At 35.6% G+C, this 23,778-nt stretch overlaps 1 protein-coding gene across 6 annotated transcripts in view; it reads right to left on the bottom strand.

Annotated features, from left to right (window-relative positions):
- Window positions 1-1,562: 1,562 nt before the first annotated feature.
- Cad88C (cadherin 88C) overlaps window positions 1,563-23,778 on the bottom strand; it is a 41,647-nt gene continuing 19,431 nt past the window's right edge. For 4 of the 6 annotated variants that reach the window (XM_017620664.1, XM_017620661.1, XM_017620659.1 and 1 more), the window contains 17 exons: window positions 13,964-14,334; window positions 12,844-12,995; window positions 12,074-12,772; window positions 11,584-11,969; window positions 11,317-11,517; window positions 10,464-11,259; window positions 10,080-10,391; window positions 9,922-10,018; window positions 8,710-9,206; window positions 8,222-8,379; window positions 7,958-8,139; window positions 7,492-7,904; window positions 4,643-4,775; window positions 3,332-4,565; window positions 2,803-2,918; window positions 2,396-2,537; window positions 1,563-1,963 (listed from right to left, as the gene is read on the bottom strand). In XM_017620664.1, coding sequence (XP_017476153.1) covers window positions 1,765-1,963; window positions 2,396-2,537; window positions 2,803-2,918; window positions 3,332-4,565; window positions 4,643-4,775; window positions 7,492-7,904; window positions 7,958-8,139; window positions 8,222-8,379; window positions 8,710-9,206; window positions 9,922-10,018; window positions 10,080-10,391; window positions 10,464-11,259; window positions 11,317-11,517; window positions 11,584-11,969; window positions 12,074-12,772; window positions 12,844-12,995; window positions 13,964-14,240 — 5,994 coding nt within the window. In that variant the 5' untranslated portion in view covers window positions 14,241-14,334 and the 3' untranslated portion in view covers window positions 1,563-1,764. Of the gene's footprint in view, window positions 1,964-2,395; window positions 2,538-2,802; window positions 2,919-3,301; window positions 4,566-4,642; window positions 4,776-7,491; window positions 7,905-7,957; window positions 8,140-8,221; window positions 8,380-8,709; window positions 9,207-9,921; window positions 10,019-10,079; window positions 10,392-10,463; window positions 11,260-11,316; window positions 11,518-11,583; window positions 11,970-12,073; window positions 12,773-12,843; window positions 12,996-13,963; window positions 14,335-14,466; window positions 14,715-23,778 lie in introns of those variants that run through there. The other 2 variants (XM_017620665.1, XM_017620662.1) reach the window with 2 other exon arrangements.

The raw sequence follows: 23,778 nt of genomic DNA, 5'->3' as shown, positions 1-23,778 counted from the left end.
CAAATTCTAGTGCGCCAAAAGTCAATTTAAAAATTGCCTTAAATTTTCCTGGTATTCTCTGAAATTGTTGTTAATACTTGTTTTATTCCGGAGCTCGGTTGTTTTTTTTTCAGAAATTTTTCTAGCTGCGCCGATTTAAGTTTTAATTTTTTGTGTTAGTGGTCTTGAAAGATAAAATAATAACACTAGTCATAAGAAATCTTATCCGTGGCGATTTATCATCATTTCTTATGTAAAATATTTTCCTGAATCCGAATATGAAGTCAAAATATAAAAAAGTAGAACCATTTTTGAGATAATGGATTTTTGAGATCTCGAAGAGAGCAACCTCTCTAAATTACTCTTAACATAAAAATAATCATCAAAAATGTGTTCAGTGACCCTTAATTACACTGTGCGACAATTTTATGACAATTCAAACTAGCCCGGTAGAGCATTTTAACCCATTAGCTTCCGCCTGAAAGGGCCGTTTTGTTCCTTACTTTAAGATACCCAGCAAATAGAGATTTTGGAAATTCGTTAGAGGATTTATGTATTCTAGAAAATTATTTTTTTTTACTAGGGGTTTTCCCAGGCTAAAACTTCATGCCACCAACGTAAAAGTCCCTAAAAAATTAAAATAAAAAATCAACAAAAAAACTTGTTTTTTTTTTTTAATTAAGTTTGGCTGTTATTTCTTCTTGGCATAGATTTTTTGTTTGAATTTTATAGAGACTTACGTTGGTCGCATGAAGTTTTTGTTTGAGAAGACTCCTAGTAAAATTATCCGAACAATAACTAACTAGAATATATTAATCCTCTTACGACCTTCAAAATTTGCTGTTAGCGTGGTTTCTCGAAGTAAGGGTCAAAGCGACGCTTTCAGTCGGAAGCTAATGGGTTAAAATCTACTACGAAAATATTTCCCATGCAATTTTACTACATATATATGTGTTAACCTTTAATTTCGCTCAAGCATTGATTTTAACCATTTTTGGCCTTTTTTGAAAACTACTTAAGCCGAGACATGTAAACTTTAGTAGGCCATAAAATAAAAATACGAGTGCAAATCCATCGAGTATTGTACTACTGGATGGGTATACTTTCAGCAGACTTTGGCGCGCTAGAATTGATTCAAATCCCACTGTGCGTCAAGTCTTGCATAATTTCAAAAGAAAATTCAGCCTCTAAAGTGGGATCGCCTGTTATTAGGCTAGAGACATTTCGGGCTTAGTTAAAAAAATAAAGTCATCTTTCCTTTGTTTTCTTTTGAACATTAAAGCGTTTGATCATTTTTGTTTTAAATCAAATATTTTGTTGCAATATTTTTACTCCATTTCTGCCTAAAGCCACTTATATGAAAAACAAGAAATTTTAAAGCAAAAACAAAATCGGATGTGAACCAAATTAGCATGGGACCGATTCTGAGGTACCACCTTTCTTTAAAAAAAAAAATAATGATAGAAATCAGTTAATGTGGTCTAAAGCCATGCGGTAACACACATAAAAAAAATATTCCGACGATATTGATAACCTCATCCTTTTTTGAAGTCGGTAAAAAAGAAAAACCGATACCTCTACAAACATAGTAGATTTGATCGGACCTGTATTTCGGAAGAATATAAAATGATACGATCTGTTTTATTTAAAAAATTAATATAATATTTTCGGCTATTTTCGGACACTTCACGTAAATTCATACATAAATACATATTTCATACAAAATCGCATCTTAGATATATGATGTAACATTCCTGGGCTTTAAATATACGGCTTTTTTTGCTCCTATAATTCTGTAGTCTCTAATTTACGCGCTAATATTTGAGCATTATTTGTTAATTTATCAATTTGGTTGTACACATTAAAGTGCCGGTTGAGGTCATTGGTGTGGTTGAAGAGTTTCGCAGTGCCCTTCAGCGTTTCGTGTATATCCTGCGTACCAATCGCCAGAAAATTTTCATCCAAAGAATCCTGACCGCCTTGACTGTAAAAAAAAATTAAAGAAATAATAGATTTAGGAATGTAAAATATGTACATTAGACTGCATCACCAAAAAAAAGTTGCGGCTTTTCCGCCGGGGTTACAAAATTCCATCGTTCATCAAAATATTTCGCTTTCGGTAAAATATTATTATGCAAATTTGTTAAGCTTAAACCGTTTTGTCATTTGAGGGGATTTTTTCAAAAAACTTCTTTAAGAAACTACTTTTATTCATAAAAGATTCCATTTTTGGAGGTATTTTCAAATCGGTCCAGCTCGCTTAAATCTTAATATTTTTCCGAAATATTTTGGTGGACGTCTTAAAATACAATAGATTTTATAATTCCAATGGAAAAAACAGTACCGATTTTTTTTTTTTTGGATGGGGAGTGATGCAGTCTAATGTACATACTTATGTAAGCATGCCATAGATTACCTTAAATTTTCCTCATTTCTGAACCATTCGTTTTCATAGCCTTTAAGCCATATCGGGTTTGAGCCTTGAACGCTATGTTTATTTGTATTTGGTACACGGGTGGCTGGTTCTGTGTTGCTTTGCAGCGAAAGCGAAGAGTTTCCTATGCAAAAAAAAAAATAAAATAAAAATTAGCAGATTGCGTTTTTTGCTTGCTCCAAGTAAACTTACTGAAAATATTAACTTTGGCGGCGCGCAACTGTCTCTTATAACCCTTTCGTTGCGACACACACAGGCCCAAGGTTACCACTAACAATGTCGTCATAAACAGATTAGTGAATATTAANCAGCGAAGAGTTTCCTATGCAAAAACAAAAAAAAATAAAAATTAGCAGATTGCGTTTTTTGCTTGTTCCAAGTAAACTTACTGAAAATATTCACTTTGGCGGCGCGCAACTGTCTCTTATAACCCTTTCGTTGCGACACACACAGACCCAAGGTTACCACTAACAATGTCGTCATAAACAGATTAGTGAATATTAACCAAACGNGTAAGCATGCCTTAGATTACCTTAAATTTTCCTCATTTCTGAACCATTCGTTTTCATAGCCTNAGCATGCCATAGATTACCTTAAATTTTCCTCATTTCTGAACCATTCGTTTTCATAGCCTTTAAGCCATATCGGGTTTGAGCCTTGAACGCTATGTTTATTTGTATTTGGTACACGGGTGGCTGGTTCTGTGTTGCTTTGCAGCGAAAGCGAAGAGTTTCCTATGCAAAAAAAAAAATAAAATAAAAATTAGCAGATTGCGTTTTTTGCTTGCTCCAAGTAAACTTACTGAAAATATTAACTTTGGCGGCGCGCAACTGTCTCTTATAACCCTTTCGTTGCGACACACACAGGCCCAAGGTTACCACTAACAATGTCGTCATAAACAGATTAGTGAATATTAACCAAACGAACATGGGCTTCGGTGGTCCAGCTACCAGTAGTTCCGCTTCCGCTGCCTGTGTATCCAATACGTTGAGCTCCTTGAATAGATCATCCAATTGCTCGATGTGCTGATCGATTAGCTTTAGCACCTCAGGCACTTCTAAAATAGAATTATCCTCTCGCTCTACCAAATGCATATAAAGATCGGTTTTTGTTTTATCAACAGAGCCATCTTTGTTTTCATGCACTTTAATTTCATCTATATTGACAATTGCGCCCGTGACATTGCTGAGTGTATCCCTAAATGTGCTGATTTTGAGACGCAACTCATCCGGCTGCAGTCGGAAAACGAACTTTACCTTCTGATCTTCCCTTAGTAAATAGATGAACACATGCGCCACATCCTTCATACCTAAAGTATCGTTTGCCAAAACCATGAAATCAAAATATCCTTTCATACTTTTTTGTGGATCGAAATTTAATTGCACATCGCCCGTGTCGCGTTCCACAAGAAATGGTGATTTTCTAACATTTTCCAAACCCTCTGATAATGTTTGCCTAATCTCGCCGACCATATAATAAAAAATCTTAGCATTGAAACCCTCATCCGGATCTAAAGCTTCGATACGCATAAATTTCGTGCCAAAATCAGCATTTGTCGTTATACCACCGGTGAACACTTTCGTGCGAAAATGTGGTGGATTATCGTTGATGTCCAAGACGCGTACACGTACGCGTACCACAGTACTATCGTATAGTAGCAGCTCCTCGCTTGTCAATGGGTTGTCTGAGTCAGCGAATTCATATGATTCCTGCTCTGTGGACGTCTCGTCATCTTCGTTAATCGAACGCAAATTGCGCGAATGCTTGTAGCGATCGAAATGATCGGAATTGCGTAGAAAACCGCCTTGCTTTCGCCCTAAGCTCGAGAGTTCTGGCCGTAAAGCCGTCGTAATACCAACAATATTATCTGAACGACGGGTTGCGGAAATTTGTTTGGATACGTATGCGAGTTTTTCGTTAGCGCAATTCTCTGTAGCCCTCACGAAGAGAGTATAGTTGGCAATTACTTCACGATCCAGTTCTTTCTCCACACTGAGTATATGTGTTTCGGGATCTAATTTAAAATAGCCCTGCTCATTTCCTTTCACAATAAAATAGCAAACTGAGCTGGGCGGATCGTCGAGATCATCTACCTCGTCCTTATCGATTGTGTCGGGTAGTTTGACACGCTCCGAGCCAGGATCGGCATGCTCTATAGAGGTTAATTGAAATAAGCACTATGAATTCTAAAAATAACGTGTACATATTGAAAAATATTGATTTACAAACCTGTAAAGTTAACGTGTATTTCTTCAACCACAAATTGCGGTTCGTATTCGTTTACATTCCGTATGTAGATCGTTAAATCTAGATCGGTACTCAAAGAGGTAGGCAGTCCCTGATCATATGCTTCGATTCTTATCTGCAAATGAGAATATGCAAAGTAAATTTATTCAGTGTAGAAGAAAATGTGTACACATCTGGATTAGTTAGTAAGGAGCTGTTGACTATGCTCTAATTTTTTATAAAAAGAGCCAGAGTTTTAAAATTTGGCGTATGATAAATGTATGCACGGGGGTAAAATGGGTCATAGTCGTTCTCCTAAGCATGCAGTTACAGTTGCACGGATATACTCAATCTCGACTCTTGTGTTCCAAGTACGAGATGCGATAACCAAATCGAGTGGAGTCTTGGGTCCCGACAGAAAGAGAGAGAGCTTCGGTGTGCCCACCTCGACTTATTCACTTAAATCTGTAGCGTCTGCTTACCAGATGGAAAGAACTACGATTTGAGGGGATGTACCTGGAATGTCCGGATCTTTAATGAAGAAGGTGGCTCTGCCCGGCAGGTTGATGTCATCACCGGCTGACATCACTGCAATCCAATAAATGCGTTGGACGGGGCAAGGCAAAAAATGCCTGGGCCTTGCGACGTCCACTTAAGCTGCCGTATAAAGGAGCGCAAAATCCGTGTGGGACTTGGGATGGTAAAGAGACTCCGTCGCCGAGTACTGTCGCTCATCCCGGAGGACGAGCGTATAGCCACAATCCGTAGCAAAGTGAGAGTCTTCACCATCTCGCTCATTTTCGCCTACGCCCTACGGAAGGGAAGTACGAAGAATCCGAGGATCTCTTTTATGAGCGCTTGGAGCGCACATAGGGGTGCTGCCCCCGTCGCGATATAAAAAACGTACTAGGCGATTTCAATGCCAAGGTGGGCTAGGAATAGATTTTTGGTCCCACTGTCGGAAAACTCAGCCTACGCGACGAAACTTCCAATAACGGACTGATGCTGATCGACTTCGCCAAGGCCCGAAATATTGCAGTGTGCAATATACATAAGGTTCAAGCATAAAAAGATCATGTTGTGATAAACGGTAGGGAGCTGTCGCAATAAGACGGGATATACCGAAATACGTGAATGCGAAGAGCTTGAAATGCTGGCCGACAGGAAAAACCCCCGAAAATTTTACGAACGAGTTGGGCGACTTACGGAAGCTTTCGAGGCCAGGACAGACACTTGCAAAATTATCTAGGGCTACCTAGTGATGGAGGGAACACTATTCACCCTGCTGTTGGAGTTGAAACTGATTTGCCCACACTCACGTACGTTAACGTGTCAGCTGAACACGATCAAATTTATGAGAGCGCCATGTAAATGGAAACTCACCACCGTGTACGTGCGACGGTTACGCGTGCTTCTCTCTCTCTTTCTATCAACAGTAAATTTTATAGGTTGCTACGTCAAACAGACACGGCATACGTACACGTCGGTGAGTGTGGGCACCTTTAACTACACGTATAAGGATTGCCACCCCTTTACAAAATTAAATTCAATTAATTAATTGGGTAACTGAAATATGTATAATAACATGGGAGTGAGACCAAAGAACAAATTTAGCAAAAAATAAGTGAAGAATAAACACATTTCTGAAACCTTAAAGTTAATTTAAGGAGCAAGAAAACATGTCACCCATTGGCAATGTATGTATTTGCATACTGTAATAAAATAACAAATACGATGCCGTAACCCTTTCGTTTGATAGAAATATTTTAATTTTTCGTATATACACAATTTGTATAATTTAATTAGATACGATTTGAAAACAGGTGGCGACCCTCTTCAAAATATTTGCAAGCTCATAGCTTAAACCTCTTTCGTCTGACTTCCATATACATACATACATATATGGTGATACATATTTCAGTTACCTAATTCCCCATTCTTTGAATAATTCATTTAACTTATTAAATAATTTGAATTAAATTTTTGAACAGGTGGTAATTCTTTTCAAAAACCTAGGCCTTTATTACACATTTAAAAGACAGGGCAAATTTTTATTTTATTTTTAAACAGATAAAGAACCATACTTCTGATTAATGGAACGACAAAGCATTTTTTACTTGATTTTAAGATTTACTCCTTTAAACTTTAATAATGTTTTTTTTTTTATTTTCAACAAAATAAAATTGCATTTAAAATATAGCGAGTCTAAACTACAGCATTCAAATTTTTTAATAAATTATTTTTTTTTTGCAATTATATTAAGCAATTTTACACGGAAAAATTACAAATTTAGCTTTATATCTATTAAGTTGAATTTTTGACAATTTTTTCCGTGTAAAGCCTAAAACTGATGTGACGCTGAAGGGTATAGTTTTTTTGTGTGTTATTCATTTTATACAAAATTTGGGACCGGAGCCTTGCTAATGGATAAATAACCTTTCCAACAAAACCAATTACGTCTATATTTGGGACAACAAAATATTTGATTTTTGCCCGCTCGCACAGCACTTTGCGTCTGTTTAAACAATGAAAAATAATTAAACTATGGAATTAATGTAATCCAGATTTTGTAATAGCCTATGTAAAATTAAAGTTGAATGCGAATACTAAACTAAACTAAACCCTCAAGAAAATTAGGTTTGATGAAATGGCAAAAGATTTGCAAAGTATTACAATTCGGTCGTTAAAGTAAAATTCGGAATTATTTTTGGGTAGGGTAGCCATTATAAAATAACTTATGTAGCTTCCCCGCTTGAAGCGAGCTGAAGCAATGAAATGTTCGAAATGAGCAGTATAATAGTTGCTATATTAAAAAAATTCTAAAAACGATAGACAATCTGCAGCGCTCTAACCTCATGTAGCTTCTGTTTCTCGCGATTTAATTTCTCCTTCAAAAATAATTGTCCAGTCTCACTGTCGATCTGAAATATCTTATAGCTGCCCAGTGGATCCGGTTTCAAGCGATAATGCACCAAAGCATTTACGCCGATATCCTCATCGGTGGCCAGCACTTGCAGCAGCTCTGTGCCCACGGTTGTATTTTCGGGTATACGTAGCGTAGTGTTATGTAATGGCGTAACAAAAACTGGTGGATGATCATTAAAATCCGATACACAAATATCAAAAGTTTTGGTAACAACATTCGATGGTACACCTAGATCACGCGTGGCTATGGTTAGTGTGTGATTACCGAACTTGTTGCGCAAATGTGTGCGAGCGTAAATATTTGCAGTCCATTCGTCGATTTGGCGTAACTCGAATAGATCTGAAATAAATTGAAGAACACTCCAATTGCCTCTATGCAATTTATTTACTCACCATATCTATTGCCTTTTGCTATTTGAAATTCTAAACGACCATTTGGCGATTCCGGATCATCGGCATCTTTGCCACGAATAGTTGTAATTTTCTCATTCAACTCGTGGTATTCGGTAATCAGCACACAACTTGTGGGCAGAAAAACCTCGGGTGCATTATCATTTTCGTCCAGTATGGTTATGCTGAAAGTGTATAAAAGTTTATTACATACATACATACATACATATACATATATGCACCAGAGTATTTCAATAATTTGCTTACAATATTTGCTTGAAGGCATTACGACTCTCGCCTGCCAAGAAACCAAACTGGTAGTTGTCCCAAGCCTCGATCACTAGCATGTAAAAATCTTTCGTTTCCCGATCTAATCTATCGGCGACAGAGAGCACGCCAGTGTCTGCGTCAATTGAGAATTTTCCCTACAAATTCCCAATCCACAATGCAATGAATATTATATCAGCTCTACCCCAAGAATGATAGAATACAAGATTGCGCCGATCGGAGAGGATTTTTGAGAATAACTTGTGTGTGACGTCACACTGGTGCAATTGCGAGAGAGAAATGCCAAAACGCGAGCAAGAATGGAAGAAGAAGAAAAAATGTTGCAAGGAAAATGTAAACAAGTTGCACCAGTGTGACGTCATGCAAACAACGATTCTGTCAAATTCGTTAAGAGAGGAATAGCGGTCCGAGATCGGCGCAACCTTTGTATTCTCTCAATCGTGAGCTCTACCCCAAATATCACTCACCTGCGAACTAATGCGATCCATTAGAAATGTGATTTTGCCAAAATCTCCCGAATCAGCATCGGTTGCCTGTACGGTGCCAATTCGTGCGCCAATTTCAGCATTTTCACTAATTGAATAGTTCTTGGTACCACCGATAAAATACGGATTATTGTCATTCTCGTCTAAAACCGACACATAAACATCGACGAGCGCGGATCGTGGCGGTATACCCGAATCAGTTGCACGCACCGTCAAATTCAACCACTGATATTGCTCGTGATCGATTTTATTTGCAACCACCATTTCACCCGTTTGTGGGTCGAGATGTACTAGATTTCTTACAGCGGGATTACCCTCCAACGAATATGTGATGGTTTTATTTTTATCCAAATCATAGGCAAGTATATTCGCAATTAATACACCGTTAATGCTATTCTCAGTGATCGTTTTGCGATAGAACGGCTGCTTGAACTTCGGATTATTGTCGTTTTCATCTTCGATTATTATATTTAGAATGGCTGCGAGAAGAAATGTATTGTAAGAACATAGTAAAGAATTAGGGAATTCACAGGACGTGTTTTTTCTTATGTAAAATAACGGCTAAAATGGTTTCAGCGGCGCTAATTTATATATTTTTTATCAGTTTAAAAACATTTCGGTGTAGTTAGAAATCCTCTCAAGCCATTAATTAATCGTTATTTTACATTAAAATGCTAAGCTTAAGATTTGACGACGGTTAACACGTCTTGTGAATCCCCTAAATTTATTTAAATTTCTAAAGTTAAGGTTAGGCGAATATTCTCATTTTGGTTGCTGGAGTTTCCGGCCGATTTTCGGTGATACCTTGTCAAATTTGATTTGGCGACAAACCGGTTTCGGCGTTGTGCCATTTTCGTAGAAATATTTTTTAAATACTCTCATTTTCAATTGCAAATCATGAAGATATAAGTAAAAATTATCAATAGACTGCGGATGTTTATGCAGAAAACGAAGTCTAAAAATATGTACCACTTAACTATAAGCAAAATTTACTATAAATTTGTATACATTTCTTATAGCTACATGGTACATATTTTTAGGCTTTTTCTTCTGCATAAACATCTGCGGTCTAATGACCAATAATGTGAAATGAAAATGACACTGAAGATTGCACAACGCCGAAACCGGTTTGTCTCTAAACCAAATTTGACATTGGATGAGGGAAAACCTTTCCACAATACATTACGCGATTACCTTCAGCGACTTGTTTTCCTTTCACTGCAGCTAAATCTTCCGCGCTTATGGCCAGCTTTAAATACTCGATCTTCTCGCGATCCAGGAGTTTGAGAAGCTATTGTAAAAAATTCCTTAATTGTAGCAAATATTTCGCAAATAGATTTGCAAGAACTTACTTTTATCGTTCCTTCGATGGGATCTAAATCGAAGGCGTTTAAAAAATCAAATTCGGTCAGTTTGACGAAAGTGCCTTCTTCATTACGCGCTTCACAATTGTCACGATTTATGCGGTAACGAATGATTGGTGATTCGTCAAGATCCGTAGCTCTTACGCGATACACTTGTGTGCCCACAATCGTATTTTCCATGATGCGTATGGTAGGAAGCTCTCCCAAAACAGGCGGTTTATTATTCACATCCTTTATGGTTATATTAACCGTTGCAGAGTTCATGAGTTGTGAATTGCCTATACCCCCATCCAAAGCGAGCTGAAAGCCAAATATATAGTTCAGTATATTACATGCCATTACCCACTTTCATATTCAAAGATTTCATCTTACCACAGTCAGGGTGTATACGAGCTTCTTTGGCTCCGTCAGATCTGGATCCAGGTTCGCGCCATGTGCCACCGATATTACACCCGATTCTGAATTGATGACAAATTTATCACTCGCACCCATTTGTATGCGGTATACAACGACATTGTTCGGCGCCGATCCGTCACGGTCGATAGCCATCACCTGTAATATCGAACTACCGCCGGGTAGGTCTTCTGGTATAGTTTTGGCGTAGAAATTCTTTTGAAATATGGGCATATTGTCGTTTACATCTTCGACATATATGAGCACCGGCACCACAGTAGAGAGCATCGGTATGCCTGAATCTCGCGCCCGTACCAACAAATCGATCTCGCGTATGCCATTATCGGCACGTCGCCGTATACGACCTCTATTCTCTAACAACTCTTCATAATCGAACGAATGCAATGGCCGTAGCAGACCACGTCCGGGGTCTATAGTGAAATTTTCACGATAGAGACCTTCTACAATCTCGTAAGTGATCTGACTATTCTCGGTGCCATTGAGATCTATGTCGCGCGCCTCGACAAGTAGTGGAGTTTCGAATTCGCGCTTATTCTCTAGCAATTTTGCCTCGTAGTGACGTTGTACAAAGATTGGCGCATTGTCATTGACATCCTCAATATTGACTAGGATCTGTGCGGTGTTGCGGTTCCCAATGCCAACATTATCGATAGCTTCGACGGTAAGGTAATGAAGTGAATTGATCTCGCGATCGAATGCGGAGTCACCGGGCTGTTTAATGGTAATAACGCCCGTTATTGGATTAAGATGTAATCTAGAAAAATTATTCGAGTTTCACAAATTGTTGGTCGAAGTTCAATTAATGACTTACAAATGTGCTATGCCTCCTCGCAGATTGTGAAATCGTATGCCCATAGTGCCGAAATCGCCTGAATCTATATCTGTTGCTTCTATTTTGGCAACTATCGCGCCCAGGTCACTATTCTCCGGTATACTGGTGTTGTAGATTGACTGTGTGAATTCGGGGAAGTTGTCGTTCTGATCGCGAATATAAACTTGAAGGTGCGCCGAGCTGTCAATGTACATATAGCACAAATGAATAAATATTTACGATACTAATTTGAGAAAATTGGTTTACCTCCACCTATCCGGCTCATCGATTTCTCTCGCAAAAAGCGTGAAATTAATCTCTTTCATTTCTTCGTAATCGATCGACTTCGCGTTCTTCACTCTCACCATAAAGTTTACCTCATTCACTGCCACAGCCGGCACAATTTCGAAGACATCATTTGGTGGATCCAAAAACAAACGAAATGTACCATTGCTGCCAATGTCATGATCTTCGACGAAATTCTGTACATCATCGTCAATAAAACTCAATGGTGTATTGCTTTGGGAATTCTCATTCACCTCACAGCGGTAAATTGGTTGTCTGAATGTTGGTATTTCATCATTTACGTCCGTCACGATCACGGTCACTTCCGTTTTGACCTGCATCACCTCTTCCGATGCACTCATTTGAGACTACAAAAAAAAAAAATGTAACAAGCGATTTGTACACAATATTTAATTGGTCAGTGATCAATGTCATGGTCGGTGGTTTTTAACACAACCACCCTCATACGCACATGTGGCACCTCGGTGGCTGTTATTTTCAAAATATACGCCCCATTTACTTGCTTGTTGCTATCCTCACGATCGAGTTGCTGCGCCGTATAAACTACGCCCGTATGCCGATCAATATCGAACAACTCCGTTAATTCCAAGTCATATTCAATTGGATTGTTGATGCCACGATCGCCATCAATGGCACGTACACGCAGCACGCGCGTACCAATCTCTGCATCCTCAGGTATGCGCGTTACAGCTTGTACTTCAACAAACTCTGGCGGTTGATCACCTACATCGCCTACTTTGACTAGAATGGCAGCAGTGCCTGTATTGATAGGTCCCTGATGGGCTCGGTCTACGGCTAAAACACGCAATTGATATAAACTTTTAGTTTCGTAATCCAACTCGCCCATCAATCGGAGTACACCCTTGCCCTGGTACGTTGAAATGGAGAACATGTCGTTGTCACCATCCAATTCCTGAAGATAGTAGACTACTTGTCCATAGGCACCTTCGTCTTCATCCGTTGCCTCTAGCGTTGTTATAATACCAGGATCACTGTTTTCGGGTATTTCGATGGCGCTTTGATAGGGTAAAAATATGGGTGCATTATCGTTAATGTCCTCTACGAGCAGCAGAAAACTTTGCGTTACATAATTGTAGTCGTTGTAATGGTTATCGGTTAGCGTTAAAACTATGGAATATTCGTCTTTTAACTGTGGAAAAATAATAAAAGGTCGTCAGCTGAAATTAAGGCCGGCGAGAGCTCTAATATGGATATACATACCTCTCTATCTAATTCTTTGGCCAAGTAGACATTAGCCTCATTGCCTCCTGTGTTTTCGATGCGTATGATTTCGCTATCATGCGATGGGCGTTTACCAAATACCAAGGGATCATTATCGGGATCGAAACCTTTAAGTGTGTATATCTGGGAGCCTAAGGAAGTCAAAATTATATTTGTGTAAAAGGTATTCACTTCTAAAATTATAATATACTATACAGAGGTCTTAGCAACAGCGAAATTTCAAAATTATCAGCAATTTGTTTTGTTGTTGAATATAATTATCAGCAATGTTTTTATTTATTTTTTATAGCTAAACTAAGTTAATAGTAAAAAAAAAATTTTTAAAGCAAACTTTCTAAATATGGACAAAGTGGGACCATAAATACTGGTTTACCGAATATCTCGACTTCTACGCCTCCCAACGGCAAAATTTTTTGTGGAGTTATTCCTTTTAATGAAATTAATACACGTTCTGAATCAAATCGTAATATAAGTAAGGGTTTTTTAAATATCTGGACTCCTGCGCCACCTATCGGATTAATTCATCTTTCGTATTGCGTTGCCATCGGGTTATGAGCCAATTGTGAAGTTTCAAGTCTCTAGGTTATCGGTAAGTTGGTCAAGATGATTTGTCCCATTCATTCATTAAAAAAAAATAGTATATACTAGATTTTACCCAAATAGGACAAGGGATTAAAAATGATAATTTAGGAATTAAAATAATCTGAGCCTACATAATACTCAAATGGCATGTAATCAATATATTCGTACAGTTTCGATGCTAGAAAATTATATTGGCCTCGACAGGAAAGAACTCATTTTCTTACGTCTTACAAATGTCCTAGCGTGGTGAGATTCATGGTGGATCTTTATGCAAAACGCTAAAATTTGAGTCTTATTGCGGTCGCATTGGAGGATTCTTATTGTTTTTTTTACGTGGTCTAACGAACATAGAGAGCAAGTTAAATAAAAGCTTGTAAAAGTAGGCAAATACTGATTTTAGATTGAAGTTGTTCACACTTACCTGGTTATCAGCTTATGTGGTTATATTTTTTATTAAGTTTACAACAATAAAATACATAAGCGTGAACAACCGCATTGATTTTTTGTTAAAACTTACCGACGACAGTCTCTGGACTCTCCTTCAGTCGCAAAACAATTTCGGATTGACCACCGTCGATGGCGAATCGTGGCGGGCGATTGCTGCTCACCGGCTGTAGTAGTGTAAAAAATATCAGCGCGACTGTATTCGCACAGCAAGCCAACCACTTTCTTTTCGATTTTAAGCGTACTTTTTTGTATTTTCTTCTTATTTTTGGTAATCGGTTAGCGATTGGCTGAGGATTATGTACATTTAAAATTCGCTGGCGGCTTGGCAACACTATTTCGTTGTTCATGTTCTTTTCGAGAGTATTTTTGGTTTCTGGAGGAATTTCATTGTCAATGCACCCTCGACATGCGGTTTTAAATACATATGTATTGGTATGAGACCTGAAAAATATGAAAATACAAAAATTTTCCACATTAAAGTACAGTCACACCAGTTGCTAAAATGCCTAAACTCTCAAAATTTCTTTCAATGTTAATAGTTTTTCTATTTAAGGATACAAATTTTAAAATAACCAGTTTCAGCGACGAGTCAATGGGCATCATGCATAAAAATTGAGCTTAATCTATGACTCGATTTTCAATGGAAATTCTAGAGCTTGATCACACTTCCTAAGTGCAAAAATTGAGTCTGAGCTTAAGCTCAGTTTTTATGCATGCGACCTAACTTGTCATACCACCCGTACCGGTGAAAGATAAGTTGCATACAGATCACGAGGCACACCACCAACCATGGAATATCTCTGGTAAGTGAAGATCAAATATTATTTAGAGAGCAAAAGGTGCGAAAAACAACAATGCAGGTAGGAAGGGGTATAAGAAAAAAAGCTTAGGATAACTAACACTTCGGAAAGCCCAAGGTTTATAAAACCGAAACGCAAATTCTGGTCAACAAAGCGGCATTCGTAGAAGCTGAAAAACCTCCAGGCGACCGAAAGTCAAATTCTTTTACTACATTGAGAAAAGAGTTTGGTTAAGTCAGCAAAATATACATTTTTCAGTTCATCTATTCTAAACATGTTCTTAAAAAAAAAATTCACGAAAATTTAATTTTGAAATTTAAATCGTAAAACACTCGTATTCTGGAAAAGCAGTACACAATGGGGCTTTATTACACCGTGTGACAGTGAGAACGCAAGTGTGATGGACAAAGATTAGTCTCAATTATATGGATTAAAATTTATCACAAAAATAAATATTATTTTTGATCCAAGAAATAAGTGTCTTCGTAATAGATCAAAATATGCATTACTTTCGGCCTCTGAGTAATATAAGAATAATATTTTTGGAGCTTACACATTTTTTAAATGCATGGTGGCTTCTTATTGAAACCAATTTTAGGTCTTTCAGTTAGCAAAAAAAATAAATTTAATTGATCACCTCATCATAGAAGAAACCCGTTCAAAGTACAAATGCGAGTATCAAAAATTTACCAAAATTTTCTAAATATGTTCCAGTTTTTTTTTATATGTAGTTAGTAATTAAGAGTACATACATATATTCATATATATATATATATAGTAATTCAAGATGGCATGATGCTTAGCTCAACCTTACATCTGTTGCGCTTCAGAAAGTCTTAAGTAAAAAAAAAGAAACAAAAAGTTGCGTTGTAGCTACAATTAAGTCACATCTGCATGAAAATGTCAAGTACAAAATACTGACATTTGTTCCATACATAGAGCGGTTTCAAGCTAATTATTTAATAAAAAAATTTCGATCACACACACGTAAACTCACAATTATGCCTATCTATGCAGGTGTACAATATATAAAGGTATATACATACATACATATATGTAAGTCTGCATTGAGATCATTGGGCATACATATGTACATATAAAGACAAAGTTAAACAAATTTTCTTACAACTGCAAGAATATATATATTTTTTATAATAATATCAGTAAGTACATATTCGTACTTGATTTGCGTACATTTTCAATTACAGCGCATGCGCGCACCAATCACTGGTCAGGGGGAATTGTTCATAGAGCATGCCCAAAGCTACTGATGTTTTCCACATAAACAATTGAATGTGATCGTTTGTACATATGCACCTACACATATGTAACTACAAATGGCTTCTTTTCTTATTTTTGTTTTTTTTTGCTTAAGCTAATTGCGAGAAGCACATATCAGCAATTAAAGTTGAAATTAAATTGTAGCTACTTTAGTTAACCAATTTAGTTTAATCTCATTGAAAGAAAATGCTTGCAGTTACCGGAACATGGCCAATAAAAAGTACCTACATTTATACTTACTTATAAATTTATGGCCTTTCCAGCACAGATGAAACTTTCCACGCAAATGGTATGACACACAATGAACGCCAAGAAAACAATTTGTTTCGCTTTTTTATTCGTCAAAGTTGTTGTTTTTGCTTAAAAATTACTTGTATATATTTAACTTTAAAAATATCAGCAATGTAATAAAATTTAATCCCCGCAGAAAAAAAATTATCAATTGATTAAAATAACCAACTTATAGTTAGCTTTTTTGCGGGATTTCGATAAATAACCAATTTTTAATTAGCTATGACAAAACTAACTTTAAATTAGTTGTAAAGTCGGGCAGCAGTCATGCAGACGTTATCGGGAGTTTGTTTTCTTTACAAGTTTCCATTTAAATATCCTCCTACAAAAAATACTTTCAATACACTTTTTTTCTGCACTTCGCAGATTCTTTTTCGAATTGAGGACAAATCAAATAAAGATCGACTTTTACATTATTATTTTGATGTTATGTCTGATGTAATTTTAAATAAAACTGTTAAAAATATATATAAAAAAATATAAAAAATAGAAAAAAAAATTTTATTGATAGTTTATGAAAAATTGTATTCAATTAAATTGATAAAATAAATGAAGTATTAAAAAAAAAAACGGGTATCGAACAGCACACATATACGTTTAAGGCGCAGTGAAGCACGCCTAGCTAGTTATATATAAAAAAATCAAATTTCTTTTAATCCTCTGTGCCAAATAAATATAAAAACTTAACACTTACCAGGCGCGCATGCGCATTTTAAGTTTGAATGCAAACTAGATATGAGCATACATACTAGGGATGTTTCGAATGCCATTATTTTCACATTCGCGAATGCGAATGTTCGGAATAACATTGAAAAAGCTGTAATCAACTTAAGTCATCGTTTTTATTACTTAAAAATTTTGTAAATTATTAGAACATTGAACGAGTGCTTAATGTATGCAATGTTTAAATCTAGTAGTCAAAGTTCAAAAGTGGCATATTATATTTAAAAAAAAAGTAATTTTGCTGCCTTTTCTTCCATGATGCGATATTTTAGTGGCTCGTATATAAGGCCGTCTACACTGTGTAAAATGATGCGAATCATTCGCATAACGAATACGAATGCAAATATTCGCAACAGCCCTGATACATACATATGTATATGTATGCTGTGTGTATTTTACGTGCCTCTGAGTACATACACATGCATATTGTAGTAGTTGACTTGAGAAAATTTTAGCGAATTACTGCAAGTGCAATCATTCATTGCATATTTATGTACTTTTTCATGTAAACGTACAAATATATTTACATACATAGCGTGCGCATCACAGGTCGCATTGTCTAAGCGTCAACAGATTTCGATTGTGCACTCACTGATCTGCTTACTCCGATATTATGACATCAAGTGCAATTCATCTTCAGCTAGACTAATAACCACACAAATGTACAAATTTCATGCATGAACTTACGATGCACAATGGGATTAGAGTGGCCAAATATTGTAAAAACGGAGTAGAGCGAATCCTGAAAAAGCAACTACGCATATGCTTAGCAAAATATGAAACTATTCCAAATTAAAAATAATTTCCAATACAAATGCATATTTGCAGGCATGAGACGAGTTTAAAGTAGATACTTATACAAGTTATTTAAATTCATTTTTCTACTAAATCGGTTTTCGAGTTATTCGAGAAATGGCAATTTGAAATAAACCGGTTTCTCATCTTCAAATTAAGAAAAAAACAGATAACCTGGTTTTATTTTACATATTTTCTCTGTAGTTTTACTTACTGTTAGTCCGAAATAATGACCAAAGCAACCATATCTATAACTGCTTAAAATAGGTATAGCTTTATATAGAAACACCGTGCGACAGTCAATTTTACACACACACACAAATTAATATATTCGCGAAACTAGGGCCAAAAGTAGTAAAACTCGGTTTTTAGTTTTTCTCTCTGACGCAGGAATTTTTTTAAAAAACTTTCAAATTAGAAAGATATGATTAATTCAAAAAAATTGATGGTCCGATGTGATTCATATTTGAAATGTAGAAAAGGTATAACTCCACAAACCATTTTACCGTTAGGTGGTGTGATGGTCCATCTTTCTTTGTTTTATTAACCTTTATTGGGGTCTTTAAGCGTTGTTTTATTTAAATTACTCGTTTTTAAGTAATTTTCTGCTGCTAAAAATTTTCAAGTATTCATATATAAAATTAATAACTCTGTTCTACGAAGTCCCATATTTAATAAAATAAATATTTGGAATTTTAGGTGCTGTTCTCGGAATTCCAAAAAAAATAAAATAGATTAAAAAAAACCATCTAAAATATAAAAAAAAACGGTTGAAACCGGTTTGGAAAAACTGAGTCAATCACCCTAATAATATGCCAATGTGATCCACTTTTTTTATATAACTGCATCCATTTTTTAGAGTTGTTGGTCGCAAATATTAATTGACTTGGACGTTCTTTCAGACTAATGCTATTCTGGCTAAAATATTATCAAAAGCGGATAACATTTGCCATTTCCGCCCACAAGAGCTGCGGGGTTGCAGTTCGTCGACTTTAAGCATTTTCCAGTTTTTTTTTCATTCTTAAGAGCGATTACTATTTTTGTCCGGAGCTTATATGCCACTGTGGCTAGAAATGTTACCCCCGGGATCCCGGCCTTTTTGAAGTTCCAAAAATCCCGGCATTCTTAGCAAATTATCCCGGGATTTTCAGGACTTGTAATTTGCACTGATGGCAATGATGGGAACTCTTTTTCTTGACCAGTATTGGCTATATTTCTTTTTTTATTTAATAATTAATATTTTATATAAATAGAATGGCTGCGTTTCTTTATACATTCCGGATAATCCCATTTCACAGCCGGAATAAACAGAATGCTTTTGAAATATACGTTAACATATCATCAGGAACGTTCTAAAGAATAAGTAAACAAAAAAGTTTATTCCAAACGTTCAGAATGAATAAAGAAATTCAGCCAATATAATAACAACCAAATTTTACAGGAGGGCGTTTTTTACACTTTTCAATTTTTTTTTATAATTTTTGGTTTTTTTTTTTTTGCTAAGTACAAAATACTTTTATATGGCACAGCAATGGTTTTATCTGCAAGAAAGCAATTCAATAGGGGTATTCATATACTGCACAAACTGCCACGAACGTGATATCACGTTATATGAATGCCCCTATTGTAACATACGATAACATAAACAGTAAATTTTTGGCGTAACTACATATAGGGATTTCCGCTACGATATTTTGCAAATTTTACAAAAAGGTCAATTTCGATATCATGGCACATACGACAATTTCGCGCAAAGGGGTCGATATAATTTGTTCTTATTATACCCTTTAACCATTTTAATCGTTATTTTGCATTGCATTTTTTTTTTTGTGAATCCCCTATGTCTCTGATGATAGGTTAACATCGGCCTTTGCCAACTCATTAGCCTCCTCGCGTACCACCGAATTCTTTTGTGTCATTGTCATGACACAGCCATTGGTGACCCGCTTTTTCAACACAGTTTTAGAAGATGCTTGAATGCCTTGTTTTGTAAAACTTTCTAACAAAAAGGGAGGGATGCATTGCTTTTAGAAATGATTTCCAATTATTCGAAGTACTGAAAGTTACAAAGCATAGAAAAGTACAGCGTATAATTTTTACAGTGAAAATTCATAAATACTTTACCCAATACACTCGGTAGGAGTAATTTTATTTTTTTTTACTTTATTACATTATTAAAAATAAATGCTATATAAAGTAAAAAGGACTTATTGCTACGTATACGTGATATTACAGAATATACTCGTATATGTATATTAGGGCGGGTTAATTTGTATGGGAGATTTCTTCGGGTCTATTAATTTGGATTTCGCTAAATTGTCGAGAACGGTTTCTTAGAATTTTGCTGTAGTGTCGTAAAGAAGTGCTTAAATTTTGTATAAAAACATGCCATAAGGGGTTTTTTAATATGAAAAATCCATTTCTGCACTTATCGTTTTTCTTAAAATTTCCACCAGAGGCCGCAACAGTGAAAACTTTTCCAATTTATCCGAAATCTTATTGCGCAGTTTGGGAAACTCCAAATTGATTTCAGACCCATGGTTTCTTCAAAAAATTTGCTTAGAATTACAAAAAAAAAAAAATGACCCGCCCTAATGTATATACATACTTACATAATTTTTTTGAGGATTATTTTATGGATGTTTCTGATCTGGTTCCCGGACTTCGTGTGCAAAAAAATTCACTGCCCTTCACTTGTAAGATTTTGTATTTATATCAACAATTTTCTGTGGACGCGCTCAAATCGTGTATATAGCTTTACCTCAAGTCAGTATGTTGCAGAACTATTAACTAGTTTCATGCATACAATTTTGATATATTTTAGTCTCATCATATTTGTTTGTGCATATATATGTATGTATGTGCGGCTTTTAATGAAAAGTGAAATGAAAGTTGCAAAAACAGTGTGCACGAACTAATCCAGAGGCTCAATGGGTAACGTCGTCATTCATGCACTTGTACACTTTGAACATATTTACATACACACATTGTATATGAATGTATGTATGTATGTATTTAAATAGCTATGTAAAATATATTTCGATGGAGTATGCTGATATGATTATGACCTTGAGTGTAGTTTTTTTTTTTAATAATATTTTTGATTTCCATTTGGTAAGCCCTAATTACGGAATGTCTACTCGTAATTTATTTCTTGGAACAAGGCGATATAATTTTTGTTATCTCTTTTTGTTTTAATGGCAAAATAATCAACGTGGTTTACAATATTTGTTTTATCTACTTACATATCTCAAATAAACCTTTTGTGGTTTTGAAGATGCGAAAAGTTTTGTAATAAATAATAATTATTTGCTTTGCAATTGCATTTTTTGTAAGAAAATCACGGTCATTCATAAAATTTTAGACTTATGTACGTACATACAAACACTTTTTTTCTCTTTATCACAAGAGGCTGGTGCTGTGGCGGTTATTCGTTAAATTATGTTTACCTTTATAAATTATGTCTTAATTTCGTTTTAAAGAGTTGAGATGTCTAAGCAATTCTCATACAATTAAATTTTTAATAAATCTGTTTTTTTTCTGGCTTCATAATTCATTGTATTTATAAAATAAATGCATCTAAACTCATGATAATGTTTATATTGGACTGAATATTTTACACAGAAATCCATTGCAGATGCAAATGTACATACGTACGTACATAAATATGTAGGCACTCACAAGTGTTTGCGGTTATTGCGGTATTGCATGTTGCAAATAGTTTTTTTTTTGAAACGCTATATTTTTTCGCATCATTTTTTTGTAATTATTTAAAAGTTTGTAAGTATGCAAAGTAAGTAATTAGTCTGTTTTGCTTTAGTTATAAATATAGACTTAGTGTCCAATGGCCATATCTGAAAAATAATAAATATGTACATATATCTTATAAGTATAAATTATTTGCTACATATACATATACACATGGATACAGTGGTGGCCTCATAATTAGACACACTCCTTCTTTATAAGTTTTGTCCCTTTATATTTATTTTATTTATTTATTTTATTACCAAAATATTGTTTACACTGGCTATCTTCCGATTTCGCCAATTTTAGCACACCAGCTACCTTGGATAAAGGGCAACCTTTATACCAAATTTTGTTGAGATATCTCAAATTATGCTCGAGTTACCGTGTACGGACCGACATGGCTTAATCGACTAATTTATTCAGTCTAAGAATTTTGGTACATATACTATACATATGTCTATATCTATCACGATTGCGTTTTGTTGTTGCAACAACAGTGTGAAACAAAGTTATAATACCCTGTGGACAAATGGGGTATAAGCAAGCGTTTTCATATTAGTGGTCGCCCTTGGGCAAACTTCCGAGTCCAATTATAACTTAAAAAGGCTTCTATTAACAAACGTGCATTCATATGCTTGTGGATACTATCGAATTTTTTGTTACTTATCGATATCACCCGTTTAACAATAAAGAGAAATACTTGTTTCAAAATTTAAATTTTGTGAAAAACGCAACGAAAATTTTTTCAATTCAAACAGTGGTATAAAAAGAAAAAAAAAAAAACAGATGGAAAAACAAATATCTTCGCCATTTTTCGAGAGTTCGGTGATCTGACTGAACATACTCTGTTCTATTAAACGTGCGATATGTACATTTTGTACAAAAGACTTAAGAAACGAACTTGTAACAATATCACAATCGATCTAAAAATTTGAAAAGAAATTATGTAAAAGAGGTTTAATAATAAGACTTTATGAGTAAAACGATTACATTTGCTGACAACAGTACATTGTAATTATTATTTGATCAACATTAAAAAATATAAAAAATTTCATATGACCCCAAATCTTTGGAATTGTCTTGCCACAAAACATTAGTTTCAAGCCTCAAATTTAATTTTTCAATAAAATAAAATTCATGCTACCTTGTTCCGTAATATTTATCCGAACTACATTTTTCTTATCAGATATGGTTGCGTAAATGTCCATTGGCGGACCTTATTTAAACCTCCAGTACAAAAGAGTAAAGCGCTCCAGCTAACAAAATTCAATCTCATACATATGTATGTATATCTGGATGCGTTTCATGTCGGTTTAATTCAAAAGGCTCTAAAATGATTAAAACAGTAAGGCGGTATTAGAAAACGCATGTTTTTTTTTCTAACATAGGTCGCTCCTCGGCAGCGAATGGCAAACCTCCGAGTATACATATCTGCTGAGAAAGTTTCTCATAAAATCCATTTGCCGTTCGGAGGCGGCGCATAACTGTAGGTTCCTTCATTTTGTGTAACAGCATCAAGACGCACAGCGAAAATTCGGTCGCGGCCACGGTGTATTCATCAATTTCCCTAACGTGATAACTAAACGGTGGCAATAAGCAGCTATCCGCTTCTCCTATTGGCACCACTGAGTTGCATCTGGCCATCACATTCCCTTCAATATTACGAAGTGCATAGAGTGACGTTGATATCATATTGCCTTCAGTGCTGCCTGACTTTCGACGAGAATAGTGGCTTTGTCTTCTAGAATTCTATTTACTAATAATCTAAGAATATGAGCGCACATATAAGATAGTGAATCAACCGTTTAGAAAAATTTGGAATAGTTTATGTGACCCAGTTTATGTGGAATAGCAAATATATGATCTGTTCTGGTCGCAAAAATCGAACTCATTCCTACAGGGAACAATAAGAAAAAAAAAATTAAATTGAATTCAAAATTTAAAAACATACGCATACAATATTCTTTGCCTGAAAATGAGTGCTAATGACACCCAACAAAAAATTACTGTTATGCTTCGCAAATCTCAGGTCGCTAAGTTGTAAGAAAAAGGTTGGTCTACTTGTGAATTACATTGCAGTCACAGGTAGCCGCCACTGGCATATACCATCCTACATATGTACATATGTATGAATGTATACAATTTATTTACATACATAGAAAAGTAGTTGGGGAAAAGTTCAACATGTTTTCACTATTCGGCATGTGAGATATGGTTGGACTGTTAAGCCATACACCCGAAGATG

This window comes from Rhagoletis zephyria, unplaced genomic scaffold (assembly GCF_001687245.7).
Source record: "Rhagoletis zephyria isolate East Lansing unplaced genomic scaffold, Rhagoletis_zephyria_1.1 Rzeph_scaffold_02225, whole genome shotgun sequence".
NCBI lineage: Eukaryota > Metazoa > Arthropoda > Insecta > Diptera > Tephritidae > Rhagoletis > Rhagoletis zephyria.
Note: the sequence above shows the minus strand (reverse complement) of the source record. Positions and strands in the feature narration are given on the sequence as shown.